We start from the raw sequence: 21,435 nt of genomic DNA, 5'->3' as shown, positions 1-21,435 counted from the left end.
TCCTTTTTCTCCACCTCCTTGCCAACACTTGTTTCTTGTGTTTTTGATTTTAGCCATTCTGGCAGGTGTGAGGTGATACCTCATTGTAGTTTTGACTTGCATTTCCCTGATGATGAGTGATGTTGAGCATCTTTTCAAGTGTCTGTTGGCCTTCCATATGTCTTCTTTGGGGCAAGGTCTGTTCATGTCTTTTGCCCACTTTTTAATTGGATTATTTGTTCTTTGGATGTTGAGTTGTATCAGTTCTTTATATATTTTGGATACTAACCCTTTATCAGATACATCATTTGCAAACATCTTCTCCCATTCTGTAGGTTGCCTTTTAGTTTTGTTGATTGTTTCCTTCACTTTAAAAAAAGCACAGAAACTTTATTTTGATGTAGTCCCAATAGTTTATTTTTGCTTTTGTTTGCCTTGCCTCAGGAGACCTTTCTAGAGAAATGTTGCTACAGCCGGTGTCAGAGAAATTACTGCCTATGCTCTCTTCCAGGATGATTATGGTTTCAAGTCTCACATTTAGGTCTTTAATCCATTTTGAGTTTATTTTGTATATGGTGTAAGAAAGGGGTCCAGTTTCATTCTTTTGCCTGTAGCTGTCCAGTTTTCCCAACACCATTTGTTAAAGAGACTGTCTTTTTCCCATTGGATATTCCTTCCCCCTTTGTCAAAGATTAATTGGCCATATATTTGTGGGCTTATTTCTGGGTTTTCTCTTCTGTTCCATTGATCTTTGTGTCTGTTATTGTGCCAGTACCATACTGATTTGATTACTACAAGTTTTATGATATGAGTTGAAGTCTGGAATTGTGAGGTCTCCAGCTTTGCTTTGCTTTTTCAGAATTGCTTTAGTTATTTAGGATCTTTTATGGTCCCATATAAATTTTAGGAGTGTTTGTTCTAGTTCTGTGAAAAATTCTGTTGGTATTTTAATGGAGATTGCATTAAATCTGTAGATTGCTTTCGGTAGTTAGATATTGTAATGATATTTGTGCTTCCAATCTATGTATGGAATATCTTTCCATTTCTTTGTGTCATCTTCAATTTTCTTTGTCAGTGCTTTATAGTTTTCAGAGTATAGCTCTTTCACCCGTTTTAAATTTATTGCTAGATATTTTAATCTTTTGGTGCAATTGTAGATGAGATTGTTTTCTTAATTTCACTTTCTGCTGCTTCATTATTAGTGTATAGAAATGCAATGGGGGGGGCACCTGGGTGACTCAGTTGGTTAAATGTCTGCCTTCGGCTCAGGTCATGATCCCAGGGTCCTGGGATCAAGTCCCACAACAGGCTCCCTGCTCAGCAGGGAGTCTCCTCCTCCCTGTCCCTCTGCCCCTCCCCTAGCTTGCACTCTCTCTCTCTCACTCTCTTTCTCAAATAAGTAAATAAAATATTTAAAAAAAGAAATGCAATGGATTTCTACACATTGATTTTGTATACTGTGATTTTCCTGAATTCATTTATCAGTTCTAGTAGTATTTTGGTGGAGTCTTTAAGGTTTTCTATATATAGTATCATGTCATCTGCAAATAGTGACAGTTTAATTTCTTCCTTACCAATATGGATGCCTCATTTCTTTTTCTCGTCTGATTGCTGTGGCTAGGACTTCCAGTACTATGTTGAATAAAAAGTGGTGAGAGTGGACATCTTTGTCTTATTCCTGATCTTAGGAGGAAAGTTCTCAGTTTTTCCCCACTGAGTATGATGTTATCTGTGGGTTTTTCATATATGGCCTTTATTATGTTGTGGTATGTTCCCTGTAGCCCTACTTTGCAGAGGATTTTTACCATGAATGGGTGTTCTACTTTGTCATATGCTTTTTCTGCGTCTATTGAAATGATAATATGGTTTTCATCCTTTCTCTGATTGATGTAATGTATCTCCTTGATTGATTTGAATATTGAACCACACTTGCACCCTGGGAATAAATCCCATTTGATCATGGTATATGATTTTTTTAATATATTGTTGGATTTGGTTGCTAATGTTTTGTTGAGGACTTCTGCATCTATATTCATGAGAGATAATGGCCTATATTTCTCATTTTTTCTGGTGTCTATATTTGGGTTTGGTATCAGGGTAATACTAGCCTCACAGAATGAATTTGGAAGATTTCCTTCTTCTAGTTTCTGGAATAGTTTGAGAATAGGTATTAACTCTTCTTTAAATGTTTGGTAGAATTCACCCATGAAGTTGTCTGGTCCTGGATTTTTGTTTGTTGGGAGTTTTTTGATTACTGATTCAGTTCATTGCTAGTAATTGGCCTCTTCAAATTTTCTATTTCTTCCTGCTTCAGTTTTGGGAGGTTATATTTGTCTAGGAATTTATCCATTTCTTTATGTTGTCCAACTTTTTGCATATAGGTTTTCATAATATTCTGTTACAATTGTTTGTATTTCTGTGGTGTTGGTCATTATTTCTCCTCTTTTATTAGTGATTTTATTTAGGTTGCCTGCCTCTCTCTCCCTCCCTCCCTCCCTCCCTCCCTCTCTTTTTGATGAGTCTAACTAGAGGTTTATCCATTTTGTTGATCTTTTCAAAGAACCAGCTTCTGTATTCACTGATCTGTTTTTCTGTTTTGTTTTTGTTTCTATATCATGTATTTCTGCTCTAATCTTTATTATTTCCTCCCTTTTGCTGGTTTTGGGCTTTTTGTTTTTCTAGTTCTTTTAGGTGCAAAGTTAGGTTGTTTATTTGAGATTCTTCTTGCTTCTTGAGATAGGCCTGTATTGCTATAGACTTCCCTCTTAGAACAGCTTTTGCTGGGATGCCTGGGTGGCTCAATCAGTTAAGTGTCTGCCTTCGGCTCAGGTCATGATCCCAGGGTCCTGGGATGGAGCCCCACATCAGGCTCCCTGCTCAGCAGGGAGTCTGCTTCTCCCTCTCCCTCTGCCTGCTGTTCCCCCTGCTTATGCTCTCTCTCTCTCTCTGTGTCAAATAAATAAATAAAATCTTAAAAAAAAAAAAAAAACAGCTTTTGCTGTATCCCAAAGATTTTGGACCCTTGTGTTTTGATTGTCTCCATGTATTTTTTTATTTCCTTTTTGACTTCTTGGTTGACGCTTCACTGTTTAGTAGCATGTTATTTAACCTCCATGTACTTGTGTTCTTTCCAGATATTTTTCTTGTGGTTGATTTCTAGATTCACAGCATTGTGGTCAAAAAGATGCATGGCATGACTTTGATTTTGAATACGTTGAGGCTGGCTTTGTGGCCTAATATGTGATCTGTTCTGGAGAATGCTCCATGTGCACTCAAAAAGAATATGTATTCTGCTGTTTCAGGATGGTATGTTCTGAGTATGTCTATTAGACCCATCTGGTCCAGTATGTCATCCAAAGCTCCTTCCTTGATATTCTGTTTGAATGGTCTGTCCATTCATGTAAGTGAGTTGTTAAAGTCCTCCACTACTATTGTATTACTCTTTATTACTTCCTTTTTGTTGTTAATAGCTACTTTATGTATTTGGGTGCTCCCATGTTGTGTGCATAAATATTTACAATTGTTATATCTTCCTGTTGAATTGTCCCTTTATGATTATGTAGTGCCCTTCTTTGTCTCTTGTTACAGTCTGTTCATAAGTCTATTTTGTCTGATAAAAGCATTGCTACTCTATTTTCTGGCTTTCTTTTTACTTCCATTTGGCTGATAAATGCTTTTCTATCCTTCCACTTTCAATCTGCATGTGTCTTTATGTCTGAACTGAGTCTCTTGTAGGGAGCAAATAGATGGGTCTTGCTTTTTTATCCATTCCATCACTCTATGGAGCATTTAGTTCATTTACAATCAAAGTAATTATTTATAGGCATATACTTTTTGCCATTTTGTTACTTGTTTTATATTTGTTTTTGTGGTTCTTCTCTGCTCCTTTCTTCTCTTGCTCTCCTTCACAGTTTGCTTGCATTCTTTAATGATATACTTGGATTCCTTTCTCTTTATTCTTTGCATATCTATCAGTGGCTTTTTATTTGTGGTTACCATTAGGTTTGTCTGTAACGTCTTCTGCATATAGGAGTCTATATTAAGTTGATGGTCGCTTAAGTTTGAACCCATTCTTTATTCCTCTCCCCCAACCCCACGTTTTAGGCTTATGGTGTCATACTTTATATCCTTTTGTGAATTGCTTGACTGATTTTTACAGATATACCTATTTTTACTGCTTTTGTGCTCCCTACTTTTCTTATTCCTACTTATTGTCTTTCTTTTCCACCCAAGGAGTTCCGTTTAATATTTCTTGTATGGCTGTCTTAGGGGTCATGAGCTCCTTTAACTTTTGGGGTTTTTGTTTTTGTTTTTTTGTTTTTAAGATTTATTTATTTTTTAGAGAGAGAGAGTAGGGTGAGAGGGAGAGAGAGAATCTCAAGCAGACTCCCCACTGAGCACAGAGCCCAGCGCGGTGCTCAATCTCACAGTCCTGAGATCATGACCTGAGCTGAAACCAGGAGTCGGACGCTCAACTGACTGAGCCACCCAGGTGCCCCTAACTTTTGTTTTTTGTTTGTTTGTTTGTTTGTTTTTGTTTTTGAGAAATTCTTTCTCTCTCCTTCTATTCTGAATGATAGCCTAGCTGGATAGAATATTCTTGGCTGCAGGGATTTTTCTTCCAACACTTTGAATATATCACACTGCTCCCTTCTGACTTAGAAAAGTCCTGCTGAAAAGTCCCCTAATAGCCTTATGGCTTTCCCTTGTATATAACTTTTCTTTTCTCCTGCTGCTTTTAAAATTCTTTATTACTATTTTTTGGCCATTTTAATTACTATGTGCCTTCCTTCTTGGGTTGATTTTGTTGGGAGCTCTCTTTGCCTTCTGGATCTAGATTTCTGTTTCCTTCCCTCAGATTCGGAATGTTTCTAGCTACTATGTCTTCAAATTTTCTGCACCCTTTTCTCTCTCTTCTCCTTCTGAGATACCTATAATGCAAACGTTATTATGCTTGATGGAACCACTGAGTCCCTATGTCTGTTTTCTTTCTCTTTCTCCCTCTCCCTTCCTCCATCCCTCCCTCTCCTATTCAGCTCTCTTGCTTTCCATTACTCTGTCCTTCGGGTTGCTGATCCATTTTTCTGCTTCCTCTAGTCTACTATTTATTCCATGTAGTGTATTTTTCAGTTATTGAGTTCTTCATCTCTGAGTGGTTCTTTTTTTTTTTATGTTTTCTATCTCTTTGTTAAGGGTCCTACTGAGATCCTCCAGTCTTTTCTCAGTACAGTGAGTATCTTTATGAGCATTACTTAAAATTCTCTCTTAGTCATACTACTTATCTCAATTTTGTTTAAGCCCTCTTTCTGTGATTTTGTCCTGATCTTTCATGTGGGACATATCCCTTTGTCTCCTCATTTTGTCTAACTCTCTGTGTCTGTTTCTCTGTGTCAGGGAAATCAGCTACATCTCCTGTTCTTGAAAGTAGTGGCTTTATGAAGAAGAGGTCCTATAGTGCCCTTCAGTGCAATGTCCTCTGTTCATCAGAACCTGGTGCTTCAGGGGTGTCTCCTATGTGTTTTGCATGAGCCCTGCTATTGTGGCTGAGCCATGTTGGCCTTCAGTCTGGTCGTCAGCAGTGGCTTTCTTTGCCTGTTGTGGGTAGTGTTTGGTCCCTGTGTTGTTAGTGGGCCTGTCTGGGGCCACCTTGGGCTTGAATCAGTCTGGATGTTTGCCAGTGATGTAGTAGCACCAAACTGCAGGGTGTTTTCCTTGTGTTGTCCCCTGAGAAGCTTCCGTTGGTGGGTGAGGTCAGCAATCACATCAGCTGTCTGCCCCCAGCACACTGTTGGGGTGACAGTTGGACTTATGTGTATGGTTATCTTCCCCTTTCCCCAGGGCAGCAGTCCCTTTAGAGTGGTGCTGGCCCCTCTGGGGGCTGTCTGCACACTGTCAAGCTTGTGGCACCACTTTGGATAGGCTCTGGCCAAAGGCGTATTGGAGGGAGCAGGTCCACAGGACAGCATGGGAGCAGGGCTCATGGCCAGTAACTTTTGCACCCTTCTACTGTGGGAGAGGATATGCAGCTGCTCAAAACTCTGGCCAAGGCCAGCCAGGTTAGAGGGGGCATGTCCACAGGAGAACACTGGGGTGGGGACATTGTCAGCAAGCTAGGTGGGGAATGTTGATGTCACACTGGTTCCCTCAGGTGTCCTTGTGTCTAGGCTGGGAGGCAGGGGAAGGAAATGCTGCCTGCTAGCTCCCTTGTTCCTAGAGAAGTCTCCCAAAGATCCCAGCTCCTCCAGCACATGCTCTGAGATTAGCAAATGAATCTCCCTCCCATATACCCGAGGCATCTTTCAAATTACTGCTTCTGTGCTGTGTCTCAGCAGGGCTGTTTGTGTGCTGTCTCTTTAAGGGTGGGGACTCCATTCCCTCTCACCCTCCCAGCTCTCCCAGAGCTGAGCCTGTTTATTTTAAAGTTCCAGGTATTAAGCTCCTGCTGATTGTAAGAACTACAAAGTTTTGCCTGTGTGGTTTTCAAAGCCAAATGTTATGGGAATTTGTTTTCCCTTTGCGCGTTCCCCATGCCTGGGATTTCTGATGTGAGGGTCTGTTCTCTCCTGTCTCTAGGCCCCTGGTGTCCCTTCCTCCCATGGAGAGTCCTGTAAATCTGCTTAGCTCTGGACCACATCTTGGCCCTTTCTACCGTTTCTGATGTGGCCTCTTTGCATTTAGCTATGGAAAGTCTGTTCTACTACTATTTGCGTCATTTTCTGGGTTATTTACAGTGATGTGGGTGTTTCTAGATGTATCTGTGGGACAGGGTGAGCTTAGGGTCTTCTTACTCTGCAGTCTTCCCCAGAAGTAACTATAAGTCAAATCCTTCTCACCTTGACAGCACTCTTAACATTCTCTCTGTGTTCCTTCACATGGTCAGAAGGGGAGCCAATTTCAGAAGTTGTGATTTACCCAGGATCCAGGTGACTTGAGGAAATCTGAGCTCCAGTTCCTAGTTAAAGCCTTTTAATGCCGTACATTTGTATGGCTATGAAGGACCTCATTTTATTTTATTTTTTTAAGGTTTTATTTATTTGACAGAGACACAGCGAGAGGGAACACAAGCAGGGAGAGTGGGAGATGGAGAAGCAGGCTCTCCAAGCAGGGAGCCCGATGCGGTGCTCGATTCCAGGACCCTGGGATCATGACCTGAGCCGAAGGCAGACGCTTAATGACAGAGCCACCCAGGCGCCCCGAGGGATCTCATTTTAGTAAACCAGGTCTGTCCACTCAATCCTGCTGGGGTCAGGGGAGGCTGTTCTCAGCAGAGAGAACTTTCGCCTTTCCTGGGGCATCAGGGATCACAGGAATTAGTAACAAAGCTTGTTATTCTCACCTTCCCCTCTCGGCTAAGTCAGGACAAGGGAGCGGAGGTAGGTAGCACAGCACTGGCAGCCAAGGTTGTACGTTTCGCTTTGACCACCGAGGAAGCTGCTGCAGGCTTTCAGAGTGCGTTCCTGGAGGGAGCTACAGGGCGGAGTAGCTCCACCTTTGTCTAAGGAGTTTTCAGAAGCAGCTGTATACCCCACTGCCCTCCCCTTGCCCGCATTAGCTCTCTTGGCAGGGCTATTTTAACTTATGAGATAGCTTTTCTTTTTTTTTTTTTTTTTTAATTTTATTATGTTATGTTAGTCACCATACAGTACATCATTAGTTTTTGATGTGGTGATCCACGATCCATTGTTTTCGTATAACACCCAGTGCTCCATGCAGTACGTGCCCTCTTTAATACCCATCACCGGGCTAACCCATCCCCCCACCCCCCTCCCCTCTAGAATCCTCAGTTTGTTTCTCAGAGTCCATAGTCCCTCATGGTTCGTCTCCCCCTCCGATTCCCCCCCTTCATTTTTCCCTTCCTTCTCCTGACGTCCTCCATGCCATTCCTTATGTTCCACAAATAAGTGAAACCACATGATAATTGACTTTCTCTGCTTGACTTATTTCACTTAGCATAATCTCCTCCAGTCCCATCCATGTTGATATAAAAGTTGGGTATTCATCCTTTCTGATGGCTGAGTAATAGTCCATTGTATATATGGACCACATCTTCTTTATCCATCCGTCTGTTGAAGGGCATCTCGGCTCTTTCCACAGTTTGGCTGTTGTGGACATTGCTGTGAGACAGCTTTTCTAGTTAGGTATTTTTACTTATGTTTTCATCTTACTCTTTTAGTTTGTCATGAATTAGCCCTGATAAGATAATTTATTGAACAGTTTACACTATAAGTTGAATATTAATACAAACAAGTCCAACAAAATGTCTTAGGTATTTTTATTTTTGTTGTTTCTTTACTAGGAAAGCCATCTGTATTCATCTGGACGAAGGGGGAGGCAGCGACAGGAGACAGGGGCAGAGAAAGCGATGGCCCTCTGGTTTATCAGTAGTGCCAGGTATCTTTTGAAATGTGTTTCATAAATTAGTACCGTTGTCGATTTTGACTGGTTTTGTGTCTCCCGCCCACTTCACACATCACCACCACTGTGCCCTCTGGTGGGGAAGGTGACCGTTTCCTCGTTGTACCACACAAGAGTCATTGGAAAGCAAGGGACCCCTGATGGTAGGGAGAAATGGGAGGCTATCCATTCATAAGGCTGGTGTTGAGAGGAAGCTTTAAGTGCAGGCCCAGGAAGTAGAGAAGGGAGGGCCAGAGGAAGGGGCAGGAAAATGGAATAAGGGGTAGGGACAAGCATGTAACACTTCCACGTCTCCTTGACCTAAAAATCTTAGAGAAGGACACAGATCATCAAGACTGGCCGATTGTGCGCACTTATCACGGGTCCCTGCGGACTTGCTCCCCGCCCCACCTTCCCCACCCTCCCTCAGGAACATCTCTGAGCTCCCCTGTCCAGCAAGAGGTGGCCTACACACTGTCCCAATCCCCATGCGCTAGAGTTGTGTTTTGTGTTACTCAAGAACAAGGCCATGCCTATATTTTCTGCCCCCCTTCCCAAATCTTGGCCCCTGGTCCCAGTTCCTTCCTTGGTTCCAGGAAGTGCGAAGGTTACAAAAGGAGGCAAGTATGTGTTTGTGTGAGGTCACTAAACCAGGCAGCGTGACTCTAATGTCCTCCCTCCTGGGGGAAAAAGTCAATAGATGAAGGCCTTAGGGTGGCCATTTGGTCATGCCTACAGAATCAAAGACAAGGGGAAAATAAAGAACAAAAAGCACAGGTCAATATGTACTTTCCAATAATTTTTTTGTTTTTAATATCAATTGACGTTTTAAAAAATACAGAGGTGTTTGACACAGAATAGCACCATTGTGTAGGACACACACAGTTCCTGCGCCCGGCACCTGAAGGGGACTCTTCTGGCCTGGGCTGGGGACAGTCACTCAGGGGGCGTTTGACTCACACCAGTTAGTTTCCTGCCTCTGCCTCGACCCAAAGGTCTTACAGGAAGACAATAAATAAATAGAACACCGAGATTTTATTTTGCAGTCTGCCCAGTTCAGGTCTCTTAAAAAGAGAGGGGAGAAAAAGTCCACACTGTGAGCGGGTGGGATGAATGGACATCAGGTCAGATCAGCCCTTCAGTGCAGAGCCCTAGAGTGACTGGGGCTGGAAAGCACTTGGGTCCTCTGGGTTGGCAATGGATTGTGTTGTTTGTGGGTTCGGGCTTTTACAAGAAGCAGACAGGCCCTATGTCCACACCGAATTCCTGCTCAGGCCCTCCTATGTCCATGGGTGCAATGTCAATGATGGGGAGGCGCGAGGTCTTCTGCGACCGGTACTCGATCAGAGTCTTGCCCCACTTACCGGTGTGTTTCTAGGGGAGAAAGAGAGGAGACACTGTCCAGCGCCAGCCACCCAGGACCCCAAAGCCAAGCCTCATAGAGCACAAACTACAAAACGTGCTCAGGGGATCCCCCGACCTCTCCTTGGCTTGCCAGAGCCCTCTCCACCTCAACTCCTGGCCTCGCCAGCAAAGGCCCCCTCCACGCTGCCCTCCCCTCCTGGCTCCCTCCCCCACACCGAGCCTCTCTTCGCTCCAGCCTGGGGGCCGGCCCCCACACTCAACATGGATACACTCCTCAAAGGGTAACTGGACGTGCTGGGTAGGGCTTCCTTCCCCTGAGCCAAGGGAGGGAAGAAGATGGAACAGCACCCCTCCCTCACCTGTCACTCTGCCTGTCTTCTCTACCTAACCCCTCCAGCTCACACCTCTGAGGATCCATCCCTTTAGGCCTGACACCAGCTGCGGGCCCGCCCTCGGCCTCAGGCAGCTCATCTCTCCAGAGGCTCCCGCCAGCCTGACTCACCGTGCAGCCATCCTTCAGGACGGTGTATGTGAACCGGCTGTTGCCCTCAGCCCGGATCTCCACGTCATTGGAGCCCTGGATGAGCAGGGCCTTCTTGAGGTTGCCGGCTGCTTCGTCCAGGTAAGCAATACTGTCCTTGCAGTGGTAGGTGATATTCTGGGAGCCCTCGGTGGACAGCAGGCGTAGGAAGGTCATCTGGACGTTGGCCGTGTTAGGAGCTAGGTTGTCATCACCGTAGCTGAACTGTTCGGGCAGAGAACAGCGGGGTGAGGCCCAGGGGCAGCATCCAGCGGGATCACGGTTCAAACTACAGTCCCTCCCCTTTCCTTCCTCTTCAGCCCCAAGGAAAACGGGTGAGAGTATGGGTGGGGTGCCATCAACTCAGAGGGAGAAAGAAGAGAAAGGCTTCAAGACGGCCTCTCTGGCCTAGGGCAGCCAGGTACTCACGTGGAAGCCACCATTGATGGTTTCCCCAAACCAGATATGTTTCTTGTCCTTGCTCTTGCTGCTCCACCAGTTCTTCTTGGGAACGTTCGCTGGGTTGGGGTAGACGCAGGTCTCACCAGTCTCCATGTTGCAGAAAACCTTCATGGCGTCCAAGGTGCAGCCCTGGTTGGGGTCAATCCAGTAGTCTCCTGCAGGGGGAGGAGGCGACACCCCATTGGGGCTCAGACAGGCAGGCACAACCAAGAGGGCCAGGCCTGCCTGGGAGAGACAGAAAGGCCGAGGGGGACACAAGGGGCAGAGGCACAGGTGGTGAGGGCCACGTGTGGCCAAAGGGAGGGGAGATGCAGGGACCCAGGAGCAAGGAGACCCAGGTGGGAAAGTCCAGTGCTAAACATGGGTGCAAGCCAAAGGGCAGGAGCAGGGCCTGTCTGGTGGACGGAGCTCTCCCCTGATGTCGCGTCTGCCACGTGGCCATGGCAGGACAGGAGCCAGGGCTGGACTTTCTCTGCTGTGAGATGGAGGAGTGGCCATCTGCCAGAACCTTCCAGGCCCGGCTCTGCCCTGTGCTAAGCGATGCCTCCTCCCTTGTTCTGCAGGGGCCCTGTCCAGTGGGCTGACTTCTTGCTCTCTGGGGCCAGGGGTCGTGCCCGGCAGGCTCACCGCTCTTCCATTCAGGGTGGCAGAGTTTCAGGTCCCGGCAGGTGCGAGCAGGGTTCTTGCGCGAGCCCTCAGGGCTGCGGAGGCTCTCAATCTGGTTGTTGAGGGACTTGAGCGTGGCGTCCACCTCGGCATCATGCTGTCTCAGGTCGCCAGCTGCCTGGTCAGCCCGCATGTACTGCAGGGGGTCGGGGCCCTTCTCTCTCTGGCCGAGGCCAGCAAAGGCAGACATGTCGATGCCGGGGCCAGGGGGACCTGGAGGGCCAGGGGGTCCAGGGTTTCCAGGAGGGCCCTGCATCAGGAAACACAGCAATCAGCCAGGAATTGTGGGGATAGGCCCCTCCTGGGTACATCCCCACCTGCTAGAATACACTAGAGCGTCTTCTTTCAGTCCCATGGCTGGGGGAGGGGTGCAGCAGGCCAGGACCAAGAAAACCCTAGCACCTTCCCTACTTCTGCATCAGACCCTCTGTTCTGTGTCCCAATACCAAGCATGGGCCCTTTGAACCTCCTGGGAAGACCCAGGATGAAGGATGCCATCATCATTGGCGGCAGGCTGATGCCCTGAAAGAGGCCCTTGGCCCCAAAGCACGCGAGCCTCCCGGGTGCTGGGGACAGGCCGGACCGCGGGGAAGGAGTCAGGACACTTACCGCAGGGCCAGTTTCGCCTGAACGTCCACGGGGACCAGGGGGTCCGATGGGGCCAGGGATCCCATTAGCACCATCCTTGCCGGAGGGACCGACGGGGCCAGGAGGACCCTGCAGGCCAGGAGAGAAGAGCCATCACTGAAGGGGCGGTCAGGAGTGGCCGCTTAGGGGGCCGTCCTGACATGAAGCCCCGCAGCTTCATGCTTCTCTGTCCCAGAGCCCAGCCCAGTCGCTGCCTCGCGGCTCTCCTACCATCCTAAGCTCCTCCTTGTCAAACCCATTCCCAGGGGGCCCATCTGACAGCCGGGGACTGTTGTCAGTTTCACCCAGCCTGTGGGCTCAGGTGTTTTTCTGGGCCCGGTCGTCCTGAGCCAGTCCTACCTCCACTGCGGGGTGAGGCCCCCTGAGCCCGAGGCTTCCCCCCCGCCGAGGAAGGGCTCACTCCAGCTCACTCACTCTAGGGCCAGAAGGACCAGCAGGACCAGAAGCACCTTGGTCTCCAGAAGGACCCTGTGCAAAAGGAAGAGGCGAAGATCAGAGGTCAGCACGGACCGGGCCCCATCTTCCAGAGTGGGAGGCCCTCTTGAATATGCATATGACATGTCCCACTCCCGTTCCCTTCCCACTTCCTCAGGGTCAGAGGGAGGAGCAAGTCCTGGAAATTTCCTAGGAGGATCCCAAGTTGACTTAGCAGCCCGGGATACCCGAGTGGGCTCTGAGCAACGGGAGGCCCCGGGGAGCCCGGCAGAGATGGCAACACTTACGGGAGGGCCAGGCAGACCCTGCAGACCGGTGAAGCCACGGTGTCCCTTCAGTCCCCTCTCGCCGGCTTCCCCAGCTTCTCCTTTGTCACCCCGGGGGCCTTGAGGGCCCTGGGACCGAGACAGACACAGGCCGGGTCAGGTTGGCCAGGGCAAGAGCACGCTGCTGGCCTCACCTGACCCACAGAGTCCCGGGCTCCAAAGGGTCCCCACTGCCCTCCAAACCTGCCCCTGTTGGGAACCCCACAGAGGACACGCAGATACTCACTGGGATTCCCCGGGCTCCTGCCGGTCCTGCGGGACCCATGGGGCCTTGTGCACCCTGTGAGGGGGAGTGCGGGGCAGTGTCAGAGCAGAGCCAGGACGGGGAAGGCCCTCCCCTGCATCTGTGCCGGGCTGGGCCCCGGGGTCGTTGCTCCCGCGGCCCAGAGACCGCCAGGGCCCCGGGACCAGGCCGACGGCGGGTGAGCTCCTAGCTCACTTGGCCACCCTCCTGCACTCCCAGCTTTCACTGAATTAAGGCTACTCACAGCTTCTCCTCGGTCTCCCTGCTTTCCAGTCGGGCCGGCGGGGCCGGGAGAGCCAGGGGCCCCGGGGGCTCCGGGGGCACCCACGGCACCGGTCTCACCACGATCACCCTGTCAGGAGAGAGGTCTCAGGCTTAGAAAGGAATGTTCCAGAAGAGACCTAGAGAAAATGTCCTTCCCAACTGAGACAAGAACTCTGACCCCAACCTGCCACCTCAGGCCGAGCTGTTAGGCCCGACAGAATGTCCTCCCTGTCCCACTGCACACAGAGACACCCAGATATTCACCTTGACTCCAGCCGCGCCATCTCTGCCAGGGGGGCCGTCAGCACCAGGGCTTCCCTGGGAAAAGAGAGACAGGATGCCATGACAGCCGCCCCTGCCCGGCTCCCACCTTGCTCGTCCACCTTGCCCTCAGGAGCCCCAGGCTTGCACCCTTCCATCCAGCTCCAGCTCTGGAAGCTCCCCCAAGCTTCCTTCTGCCTTCCTCCCCGTGCCCTCCTTCCCCCATCACAACCGCCCCATCCCAGCTGGCAGGCCGCTTGGGCCTATCAGCCCGCCCTGCCTTCCCCTCCCCCGGGGCACCAGGACTGGGCCGGCCTGCCTCGCCCTGGTAAGGGCCACCCACCACGGGTCCCGCTGCTCACCTCTCGTCCAGGTTCGCCAGCAGGACCGGTCAGGCCAGGAGGACCCACGGGACCGGGAGGACCTCGGTCTCCAGATGCACCAGGAGCTCCCTGCTTGCCAGGCTCACCCTGGAAGGACAGCAACAGGGACAATGAGTGTGCACACCTAAGAATCCCAGCCCCAGACCGGCTGAGCCTTTCCAGAGAAAGGGCTGACAGAGGGAAGAGTTCGGAGGGTGTGGAGTGGGTGGAAGCCTCAGAGGGCGGCAGTGTTTCTGCGGAGGCTGGACCACCGCACCAAGAGCATGGCATGCAGAGCCCCGGCCGGAGCCAGACTGGGCCTGGCTCCCCACAGAGGAAGGGGCATGCTTCACTCACCGATGGGCCAGGCAGGCCAGGAAATCCTCTCTCACCACGCTGCCCAGGTAGACCGACGATGCCCCTCTGACCAGCCAGACCTTGGGGACCTGGGGGACCATCAGGGCCCTAAGAGAGGGGAGGCAGGGGTGAGAGCGTGAGCTCGGAGCTCAAAAGGCCCAGCCAGCCATGCCCCAACAGCGTCCCCTCCACTCGCTCGCTGGCCCCAGCCCTCTCCCCGCCGCAACAGCGTCCCCTCCCGAGCAGCCCCTTCCACCGTGGGCTCTGTGAGCTCCGAAGACCCCCCTGGCCCAGGCCCGTGAGGGACTCACAGAGGGTCCATCCTCTCCAGGCTCCCCCTTCTCGCCAGGGGGTCCGGCAGGACCTTGGAGACCGGGGTCACCGGCACGGCCAGGGGGGGCCACTGTCTCCTCGAGCGCCTTTGGGACCATCTTTTCCAGAAGGACCAGGGGGCCCCGGGGGTCCAGGGTTTCCCTAGAAGAGCAAATGCAAGAAATGAGAATTCCTCTCACCCTGCTCCATCCAGGCCGCCAAAGCTGCTGTGGCCCCAGGGACCGGGGCTCCGTCCACAGGAAGGACAGCCTGACCCCCGCCCCGGTGCACCTCTTCCATCCTCTCTCTCCCCTGGGGGAGCTGTGAGCAGCCAGCCCTGCCTTCTCCAGTCCTGCATTTGCCTTTTCTGATCTACTGCTTCCTCCTGCCGGCTTCCTCTCGGCTCGATCCCACTCTTCTCGAGGAACCGCTCAAACCTGGCCCGTCTGACTCTCTGCACTCGGGGGCAGTCAGCTGGGTGACTTTCCACCACCTCTCCTCCCTCCACGGCAAACTCCCGAGGGGTGAGATGCAGAATTTGTACAGGCTGGGAACACAGGACGTGCTCAAGAAACGGGGCAAGGCAATTGTGCCGGCCTATCCGGCCCCCTGAGCCAGAAGTCTGAGGGTTCAAGCCCAAGTCAGCAGGGAGGGTTGCACTTGGCCAACAAGAGGGCCACAGCCCCTGCTCCCAGCTGTTTGCGAGGAGAACAGGTCCCTGGGATCAGTTAACTACTACTCGTCCGGGGGGTGGAGGGGTGGGGGAGGTGGGGGGTGGGGGCGGGCGGGGGATGGGTCCGAAGGGATGGGAGCCAGCCTGTTGGGGTGCCAGACTCCAGCCGTCTGTGCCTCTCTTGCCAGGAGGGTGGGAGGAACCAGCCCGGGATGTCACTTACATTGGAGCCTGGGGGTCCGACGCGGCCAGCAGCTCCAGGGAATCCGGTGGCTCCCTGTGTGAGGGGAAGAGCAGCCGTGAGTCCAAGGGGGGCGGTGGTCTCCGAGGCCGGTGCCGAAAGGGGCAAGGAGAGCTAGCGAGGGGGGAGGGGCCGTGGGGTCTGGCCCTCGGTCAGGAAGTTGTAGCTTCCTGCCTCCAACTCCGGCAGGGGGCTGCCCGCCCCCAAACCCCCGCCAGAGTCGTCCCAGGACCACGGCACGCCAGCAGCAAGGGGCCCCCTCCCCCACGTGGCTGTGGGCTGGGCTTAGGCTAGGGGCAAAAGCAATGCTGGGAAAGAAGGAGGCGAGTCGATCCCAGAACACCAGCTTGGGAGCCTCTGGCCAGGCCTTCTTCATGAGCTGAGGCCAGAGTGAAGGCACGAGAAGCTGCCGCCCCCACAGTACCCTCCACCCCACCTGGTGGGAAAGGGGACCTCACTCACCGGGGGGCCTTGAGCACCTCGGGCTCCTTTAGGACCAGTCACACCAGTAGGACCCTGGGAAGGAAGGAGGGAGGGACACAGTGAGGCCCGGTCACCCAGAGGAGGGCTATGGGCTTCTGGGCATAGGGCCTTTTTGAGCCCCTCCCCCCCAAAATGGACTCCCAAGAGCTAGGTTTTCAAAGATGTAACCTTCCTGGCACTAAAATCCCAGCCTGGAGAAGCCATCACAGAGGGGCCTGCCACCCCTGCCACGAGAGACTTACGTGCTAGGAAACCTCAGGAAGGAAAGGCCCATCGGGCATCTGCAGAGCTGGGCCAACGTCTCCCCAGTCCCTCCCCCGGAGCCTGTGTACTCTGTCCCAGGCTCTCTGTCCTCAGCCTGCCACCTGTGTCTGTCTGCTGGCCCCACCCCCCACCCCCAAGACAATGAAAGTCAATTTAGCTACTTCAGAACCTTTGTCCCTGAGTAGAGCTTCCTCCCCATAGCCTCTCCTTTCTGTGGCTGGGGAAGCCTCTGCCAGGCCGAGAGGCTGAAACTCGGGGGGGGGGGGGGGGGGGCCTACACACCACAGGCCTGCTGTCCATTCTCTACCTGTCTGCGCTCCTCACCTGGCACCCAGGCATCCCTGCCCCATGGGAACAGTTCCTGGGGGAGCTCCCTGCTACTCACCTGAGGCCCAGGAGCTCCAGAGGGGCCCTGAGGACCTGGGGCACCAGCATCACCTTTCTGGCCAGCCTCTCCTTGCTCGCCCTTGGCACCTGGCTGGCCATCAGCACCCTGTCCCAGGGAGGAGGAGGTGGAGGAATGAGAGTCAAGCCAAATACTCCAGGTTCTTCCAAAAGGGCCAGAGGCTCTGGGTGGGTGGGTGAGGGAGTGTGTGTCCACCCTGGCCTGAAGGCTGCTCTAAGATGGGTCTGCGAGGTCAGTGTGGAGGTGCAAGGGGAGAAGGAAGAGACCACTCCCGTCTTCTTTAAATTCTGTCCCTCCCGCACCCAAAGGCTGGAAGGTGCCGCCAGGCTTCGAGCTGGCCTGAGTGGAGGGCTGGGAAGGAGGGTGGACACTCACGGGAGGCCCTGCGAATCCAGCGGGCCCGGGGGGTCCGGTCTCTCCGCGTTCACCCTGTGAGAGAAGAGGCCCAGGAGAGGTAAGGCCCCGCGGCCATCTGCTTCTCTCCCCTCTGGTAAGCCAGAGCCCTCTGGCCCCGCCCTTGCCCAGCCTCCCCAGAGGGAGGACCCCCAAAAGTAGCCTCCAGGAAGCCCTGTCCTAAAGACAAGGGACCCAAGTCAGAAAGCCTCTCTTGGCCAGAGGGTCTAGCAACCTGAAGGCCCTCCACCTTGGCCACACCATGGGGAGGACAGGGCTTCTCCCTTCCTTTCTCATCCCTCCTCGCACCCCCACACCCCAAAGGGCCAGGCTGAGGGCCGGGTTCCGGGGCAGATACTCACTGGGGCGCCGCGAGCACCAGCAGTTCCTGCAGGACCAGGAGGCCCAACTTCTCCCTAAGGTCGGGAAGGGGGACAAGAGCCATGGATAAGGGATGGGGGTCCCGGTGGAGCCCTTCAAGAGCCAAGTGCATTCAGGAGGCCTCACAAGGGAGGGCCTGTTTTCTCCTTGTTGCTTCAGGCCCGCCTTCCTGGGGCCTCTGCTGAGCGCAGGTCTACCGCCCACCCCGCTCCCCACAGTGGCTCCGCTGCCCAGGGCACACAGCCAGAGACGCTGCTCTTAAGAAGACTCCCGCCCCTCACTGCTTGCAGCCCCCCGTGGGCAGGAGGGTGCCAGGTGTTGAGTGAGGAGGAGAGACCGCAGTCTTTAGCGTGATGGGGGAGGCGAGCCAGAGAGAGGAGCTCACCTTCTCACCGTTGGCACCAGCGGGCCCAGGGGGGCCAATGGGACCAGTCAGGCCCTGGGGAGAAGAGACAAAGGTGAGGGAGACAGAAGAGTTGACCAGGACTTGGAGCCCAGCAGGGAGTCTAGGACCTCACACCCGGTGGACCCTGGCGCACCCTCCCCAGCCCCCAGAACACCCTCTCACCCTGCAGCCCCGGTTTCGTTGGGAGAGTCCCCAGAGCTGCCCAGTCCGCACAGCCGAGGTAGGACCAGGGGCTGCACTCACACACCGCCCTCCTGTCTCCCGAGTGCAGGGCTGGAGACCCACGGGGCCGCCAGAGCGCCTGCACCCAGCATCCACTTACTCGTCCACCGTCCTTCCCAGGGGCTCCCTCAGGGCCTTTCTCGCCAACATCACCCTGGGGGATAGAGCAGACGGGCCACCTCAGGAGGGTACTCCCGCTCAGTCCCACCCTCACTGAGGCCCCGGGCAGAGCTCGGCCCCCGGCCCAACAGGATCTGCTGTGGGTTCAGGGTGAGAGAGAGGACTGAGATGGAGGGGAGGGGGGAGGGTGTCACTAGAGGGTGAACAGAAGGCCAGAGGGGTCTCCAAGGTCCTCAAGAGGGTTAACAAGGGACCTCCCTAGCCAGGTGCCGTAGGGAGGCGGGAGGGCTGAGTGTGGGGGAGGCGCAGCCAAGCCGGTACTCACCCTGTCTCCCTTGGGCCCCGCGATGCCCGCTGCTCCCCTCTCTCCCGGCATGCCCTGCAGACCTGGAGGGCCCTGAGCCCCAGGGGGGCCAGCTGGGCCAGATGCGCCCTGGGGGGGAGGGGAGGGAGTCTGTGGTGGGCAGCACCTGCCCAGGACCCCAGCGCCCAGGCCCCCTCCTCAGCCAGACGTCCTTGGCGTCTCGTTTTCCGTCTGCCCTCCTCCTATCTTCATTCCTCCTGAGCCCCTCCTGCACCGCCCCCCGACCCCCGCCGCCTCCCCCAGCAGGGCCTCCCAGGCTGGGCCCCACAACCCCAACAGCCTCACTTACTTTGGGACCGTCCGTGCCAGGAGTGTGCCGGGGAGGCCGCGGGGACCCTGGAGGCCCTGGGCCCCCGGAGAGCCACGTTCTCCTGGGAAACCTCGTTCGCCCTGAGGCAGAGACACCATGGAGCAATCAGGTGAGAGAGAGCAGGCAGAGGCACGGGAGAAGCAGGGGCGTGGCGGGCAGAGCACTACGGAGTGCACTGGCAGAATGGCACAGGGAGAGGGCAGGCCCGAGGGGCCACCAGAAATGGCCAACACTCACCCTGGGACCCACGAGGCCGGGGGCTCCAGCTTCACCAGGGACACCCTGGGGAACAAAGAAGGATATGTGAGAGAGGGAAGCTTTTCTGTCCCCCAGCCAGGGCGGAGCAGCCCTCTCACTGGACCTGGAGGCTGAGCTGGGATGTGGCCCCAGACATTCCCAGCCTCCTGGGGCCCCAGGGGCCCTCCTGCCCTTGCCTCCTGGGCAGCAGAAGAGATCTTCCCTTCTAAACAGTTTGCAGGTTCAAAGAGCCCCATACTCACCTGGTCACCCGGTTTTCCACCTTCACCTGGGGGACCAGGAGGGCCAGGAAGTCCCTAGAGGGCAAAGTGACAAGCATTAGCCAAGGAGTGAGTCCTCTGCCCCAGCCCTTCAGGGAGCCCCACCCTGGGGACCATAGGGAAGCCTCATCCCCCAGTCCCCCCCAGGAGTCCGCACAGCCGAGGTAGGACCAGGGGCTGCACTCACACACACACCGCCCTCCTGTTCCCCGAGTGCAGGGCTGGAGACCCATGGGGCTCCCACAGAGCCCTGGGCATGGAAAGAACTGAAAAGAGGGCCCAGTCCAGCCACCTACCTGGAACCCAGATGGCCCAGGAGCACCCTGCTCGCCTCGTTCACCAGCAGGTCCCTGCAGCGGGAAACAAAGGTGACCTGAGCCAGTGCTGCAGAGAATCGGAAAGCCTTGGCCAGAGGGGACTGCGGTGGCAGCAGGAGGGCTGCCCAGACACCTTCCTGCACTGCCCACAAAAGCTTCCCCTGCTACTCTCCCACCGATGACCTGCACCCCTGAAACAGTGAGGGGGGGGCGTCCACACTGCCCTGGCTGGGGGCAGGTCTGGTGTCCCAGAGGAGCCCAGATCCTCATCATGCTAGGTGGGCCTGAGGTGCCTTGGCCTCCGTGCCACCACCCCATGCCCACAGGGCCACCTGGAGAGGCTAGGCAGGTACTTACAGCAGGTCCAGGGGGTCCTGCAGCACCTGTCTCACCATCTTTGCCAGGAAGACCCTAGAGGGGGGAGAAAAGGGTGATGGCGTGACACACACCCTTCAGTTCCGCAGACCCCAGCGCTGAGCAGGTACACTTGGTGGCTCAGACATTCCAGACCTCCATGATCCCCCCCACCCGTATTCCATTTCTACCCCCTTCTTTCCCTGGGCCCCTTCTTTTCCCAGTCTTTCTCAGCATAGGAGTCTTCCTCCTCTCCCTGGACTGCTGACCAACAGCAGCTGGAAGTCTCTCTGTGTGGACTCCCAAAGGGCCCAGAGCAGCGGGGGCCCAGACACAGGAACCCCACTGCTGACTAGGACCCCAGGAGCAGGCCGAGGGATGGGGCTCCCCTTGCACGTGTCCAGCCAGCACCAACACGCAGACAGTGAGGCAGGCTACTTACTCTCAGACCAGGAGCACCAGGCAGTCCCTTCTCCCCGGCCTTGCCAGGTTCACCCTGGAGGAAAGAGGGCAGGACCATGAAGGGAGGGTTTTGGGGGGGGCGGCTAGAGCAGGCTGGGGAGACTGGGGCTTGGGGCCATGGCCTGATGGGCAGCAAGAGCTCAAGCCGAGTATCTGCACCCTGTCTTGTGCTCGGGAGTGAGACAGCACTGCCCCATGGAACGATGTCATGGCTGAGGCCCTGAAGCTCTCAGGAACCCCAGGTTTCCCCAGATGACATGCATTCCTGCAGGACATGGAGGCCCAAGCTGCCCATGGCACCAGGGCTCCCGCTCCTAACTGCCCGTGGGTTAACTCTACTCAGGAGCCGGTCCTTTCTCCAGGGACGAGGAGGGAAGTCGCACCGTGTGCAAGGAAACGGAAGGGCAGGTTGTGACTTACGTTGGCACCTTTGGGGCCAGGGAAACCCATGACGCCAGGCTGCCCACGAGCACCCTGAGGACCTGGAGGACCAGGGCGGCCATCTTCCCCGGGGGCTCCCTGAAACAGAGGACGCCACAGTCAGAACGTAGACACTCCGACCACATTCGCTCATCCAGCATCTACCAAGTGCCCACTGCGCTGGCGGGCACACGGCATGCGGGGTTGATCAAGGTCTCAACCAGCAGCCCACACCACACACGCGGACCCTGGCAGCGACAAGGCGCAGCTTAAACGAGGGGCGTAGCCCCTAACAGTGCACGCCAGGCTTTGTCCTTCTCCAGGGGAAGGCCCCAATGCACAAATGCACACGAGGATGGCATTTTCAGAGCTCCACACCTGGCCTGATGCCCACCATCTGCCCCCTCCCCAATCCTCAAAATGCACACGCTGCCCCCACCCAAACCCCCGTCTCTCGTCCTACTTGCCTCCCCAGGGAGATCCCCTCCCAACTCCTCCCAACAACC

At 54.1% G+C, this 21,435-nt stretch overlaps 1 protein-coding gene across 1 annotated transcript in view; it reads right to left on the bottom strand.

Annotated features, from left to right (window-relative positions):
- Nucleotides 1–9,159: 9,159 nt before the first annotated feature.
- COL2A1 (collagen type II alpha 1 chain) overlaps nucleotides 9,160–21,435 on the bottom strand; it is a 31,043-nt gene continuing 18,767 nt past the window's right edge. The window contains 30 exon segments of the mRNA XM_027593381.2: nucleotides 9,160–9,747; nucleotides 10,241–10,483; nucleotides 10,688–10,875; nucleotides 11,348–11,636; nucleotides 11,996–12,103; nucleotides 12,449–12,502; nucleotides 12,757–12,864; nucleotides 13,022–13,075; nucleotides 13,284–13,391; nucleotides 13,568–13,621; nucleotides 13,927–14,034; nucleotides 14,284–14,391; nucleotides 14,595–14,681; nucleotides 14,683–14,757; nucleotides 15,492–15,545; nucleotides 15,972–16,025; nucleotides 16,642–16,749; nucleotides 17,038–17,091; nucleotides 17,418–17,471; nucleotides 17,822–17,875; nucleotides 18,165–18,218; nucleotides 18,510–18,617; nucleotides 18,838–18,861; nucleotides 18,864–18,938; nucleotides 19,096–19,140; nucleotides 19,359–19,412; nucleotides 19,673–19,726; nucleotides 20,051–20,104; nucleotides 20,490–20,543; nucleotides 20,930–21,028. Of these exon segments, the coding sequence (XP_027449182.1) occupies nucleotides 9,601–9,747; nucleotides 10,241–10,483; nucleotides 10,688–10,875; nucleotides 11,348–11,636; nucleotides 11,996–12,103; nucleotides 12,449–12,502; nucleotides 12,757–12,864; nucleotides 13,022–13,075; nucleotides 13,284–13,391; nucleotides 13,568–13,621; nucleotides 13,927–14,034; nucleotides 14,284–14,391; nucleotides 14,595–14,681; nucleotides 14,683–14,757; nucleotides 15,492–15,545; nucleotides 15,972–16,025; nucleotides 16,642–16,749; nucleotides 17,038–17,091; nucleotides 17,418–17,471; nucleotides 17,822–17,875; nucleotides 18,165–18,218; nucleotides 18,510–18,617; nucleotides 18,838–18,861; nucleotides 18,864–18,938; nucleotides 19,096–19,140; nucleotides 19,359–19,412; nucleotides 19,673–19,726; nucleotides 20,051–20,104; nucleotides 20,490–20,543; nucleotides 20,930–21,028 (2,730 nt within the window). The 3' untranslated portion in view covers nucleotides 9,160–9,600.

Source organism: Zalophus californianus, chromosome 9, assembly GCF_009762305.2.
Source record: "Zalophus californianus isolate mZalCal1 chromosome 9, mZalCal1.pri.v2, whole genome shotgun sequence".
Classification (NCBI taxonomy): domain Eukaryota; kingdom Metazoa; phylum Chordata; class Mammalia; order Carnivora; family Otariidae; genus Zalophus; species Zalophus californianus.
Note: the sequence above shows the minus strand (reverse complement) of the source record. Positions and strands in the feature narration are given on the sequence as shown.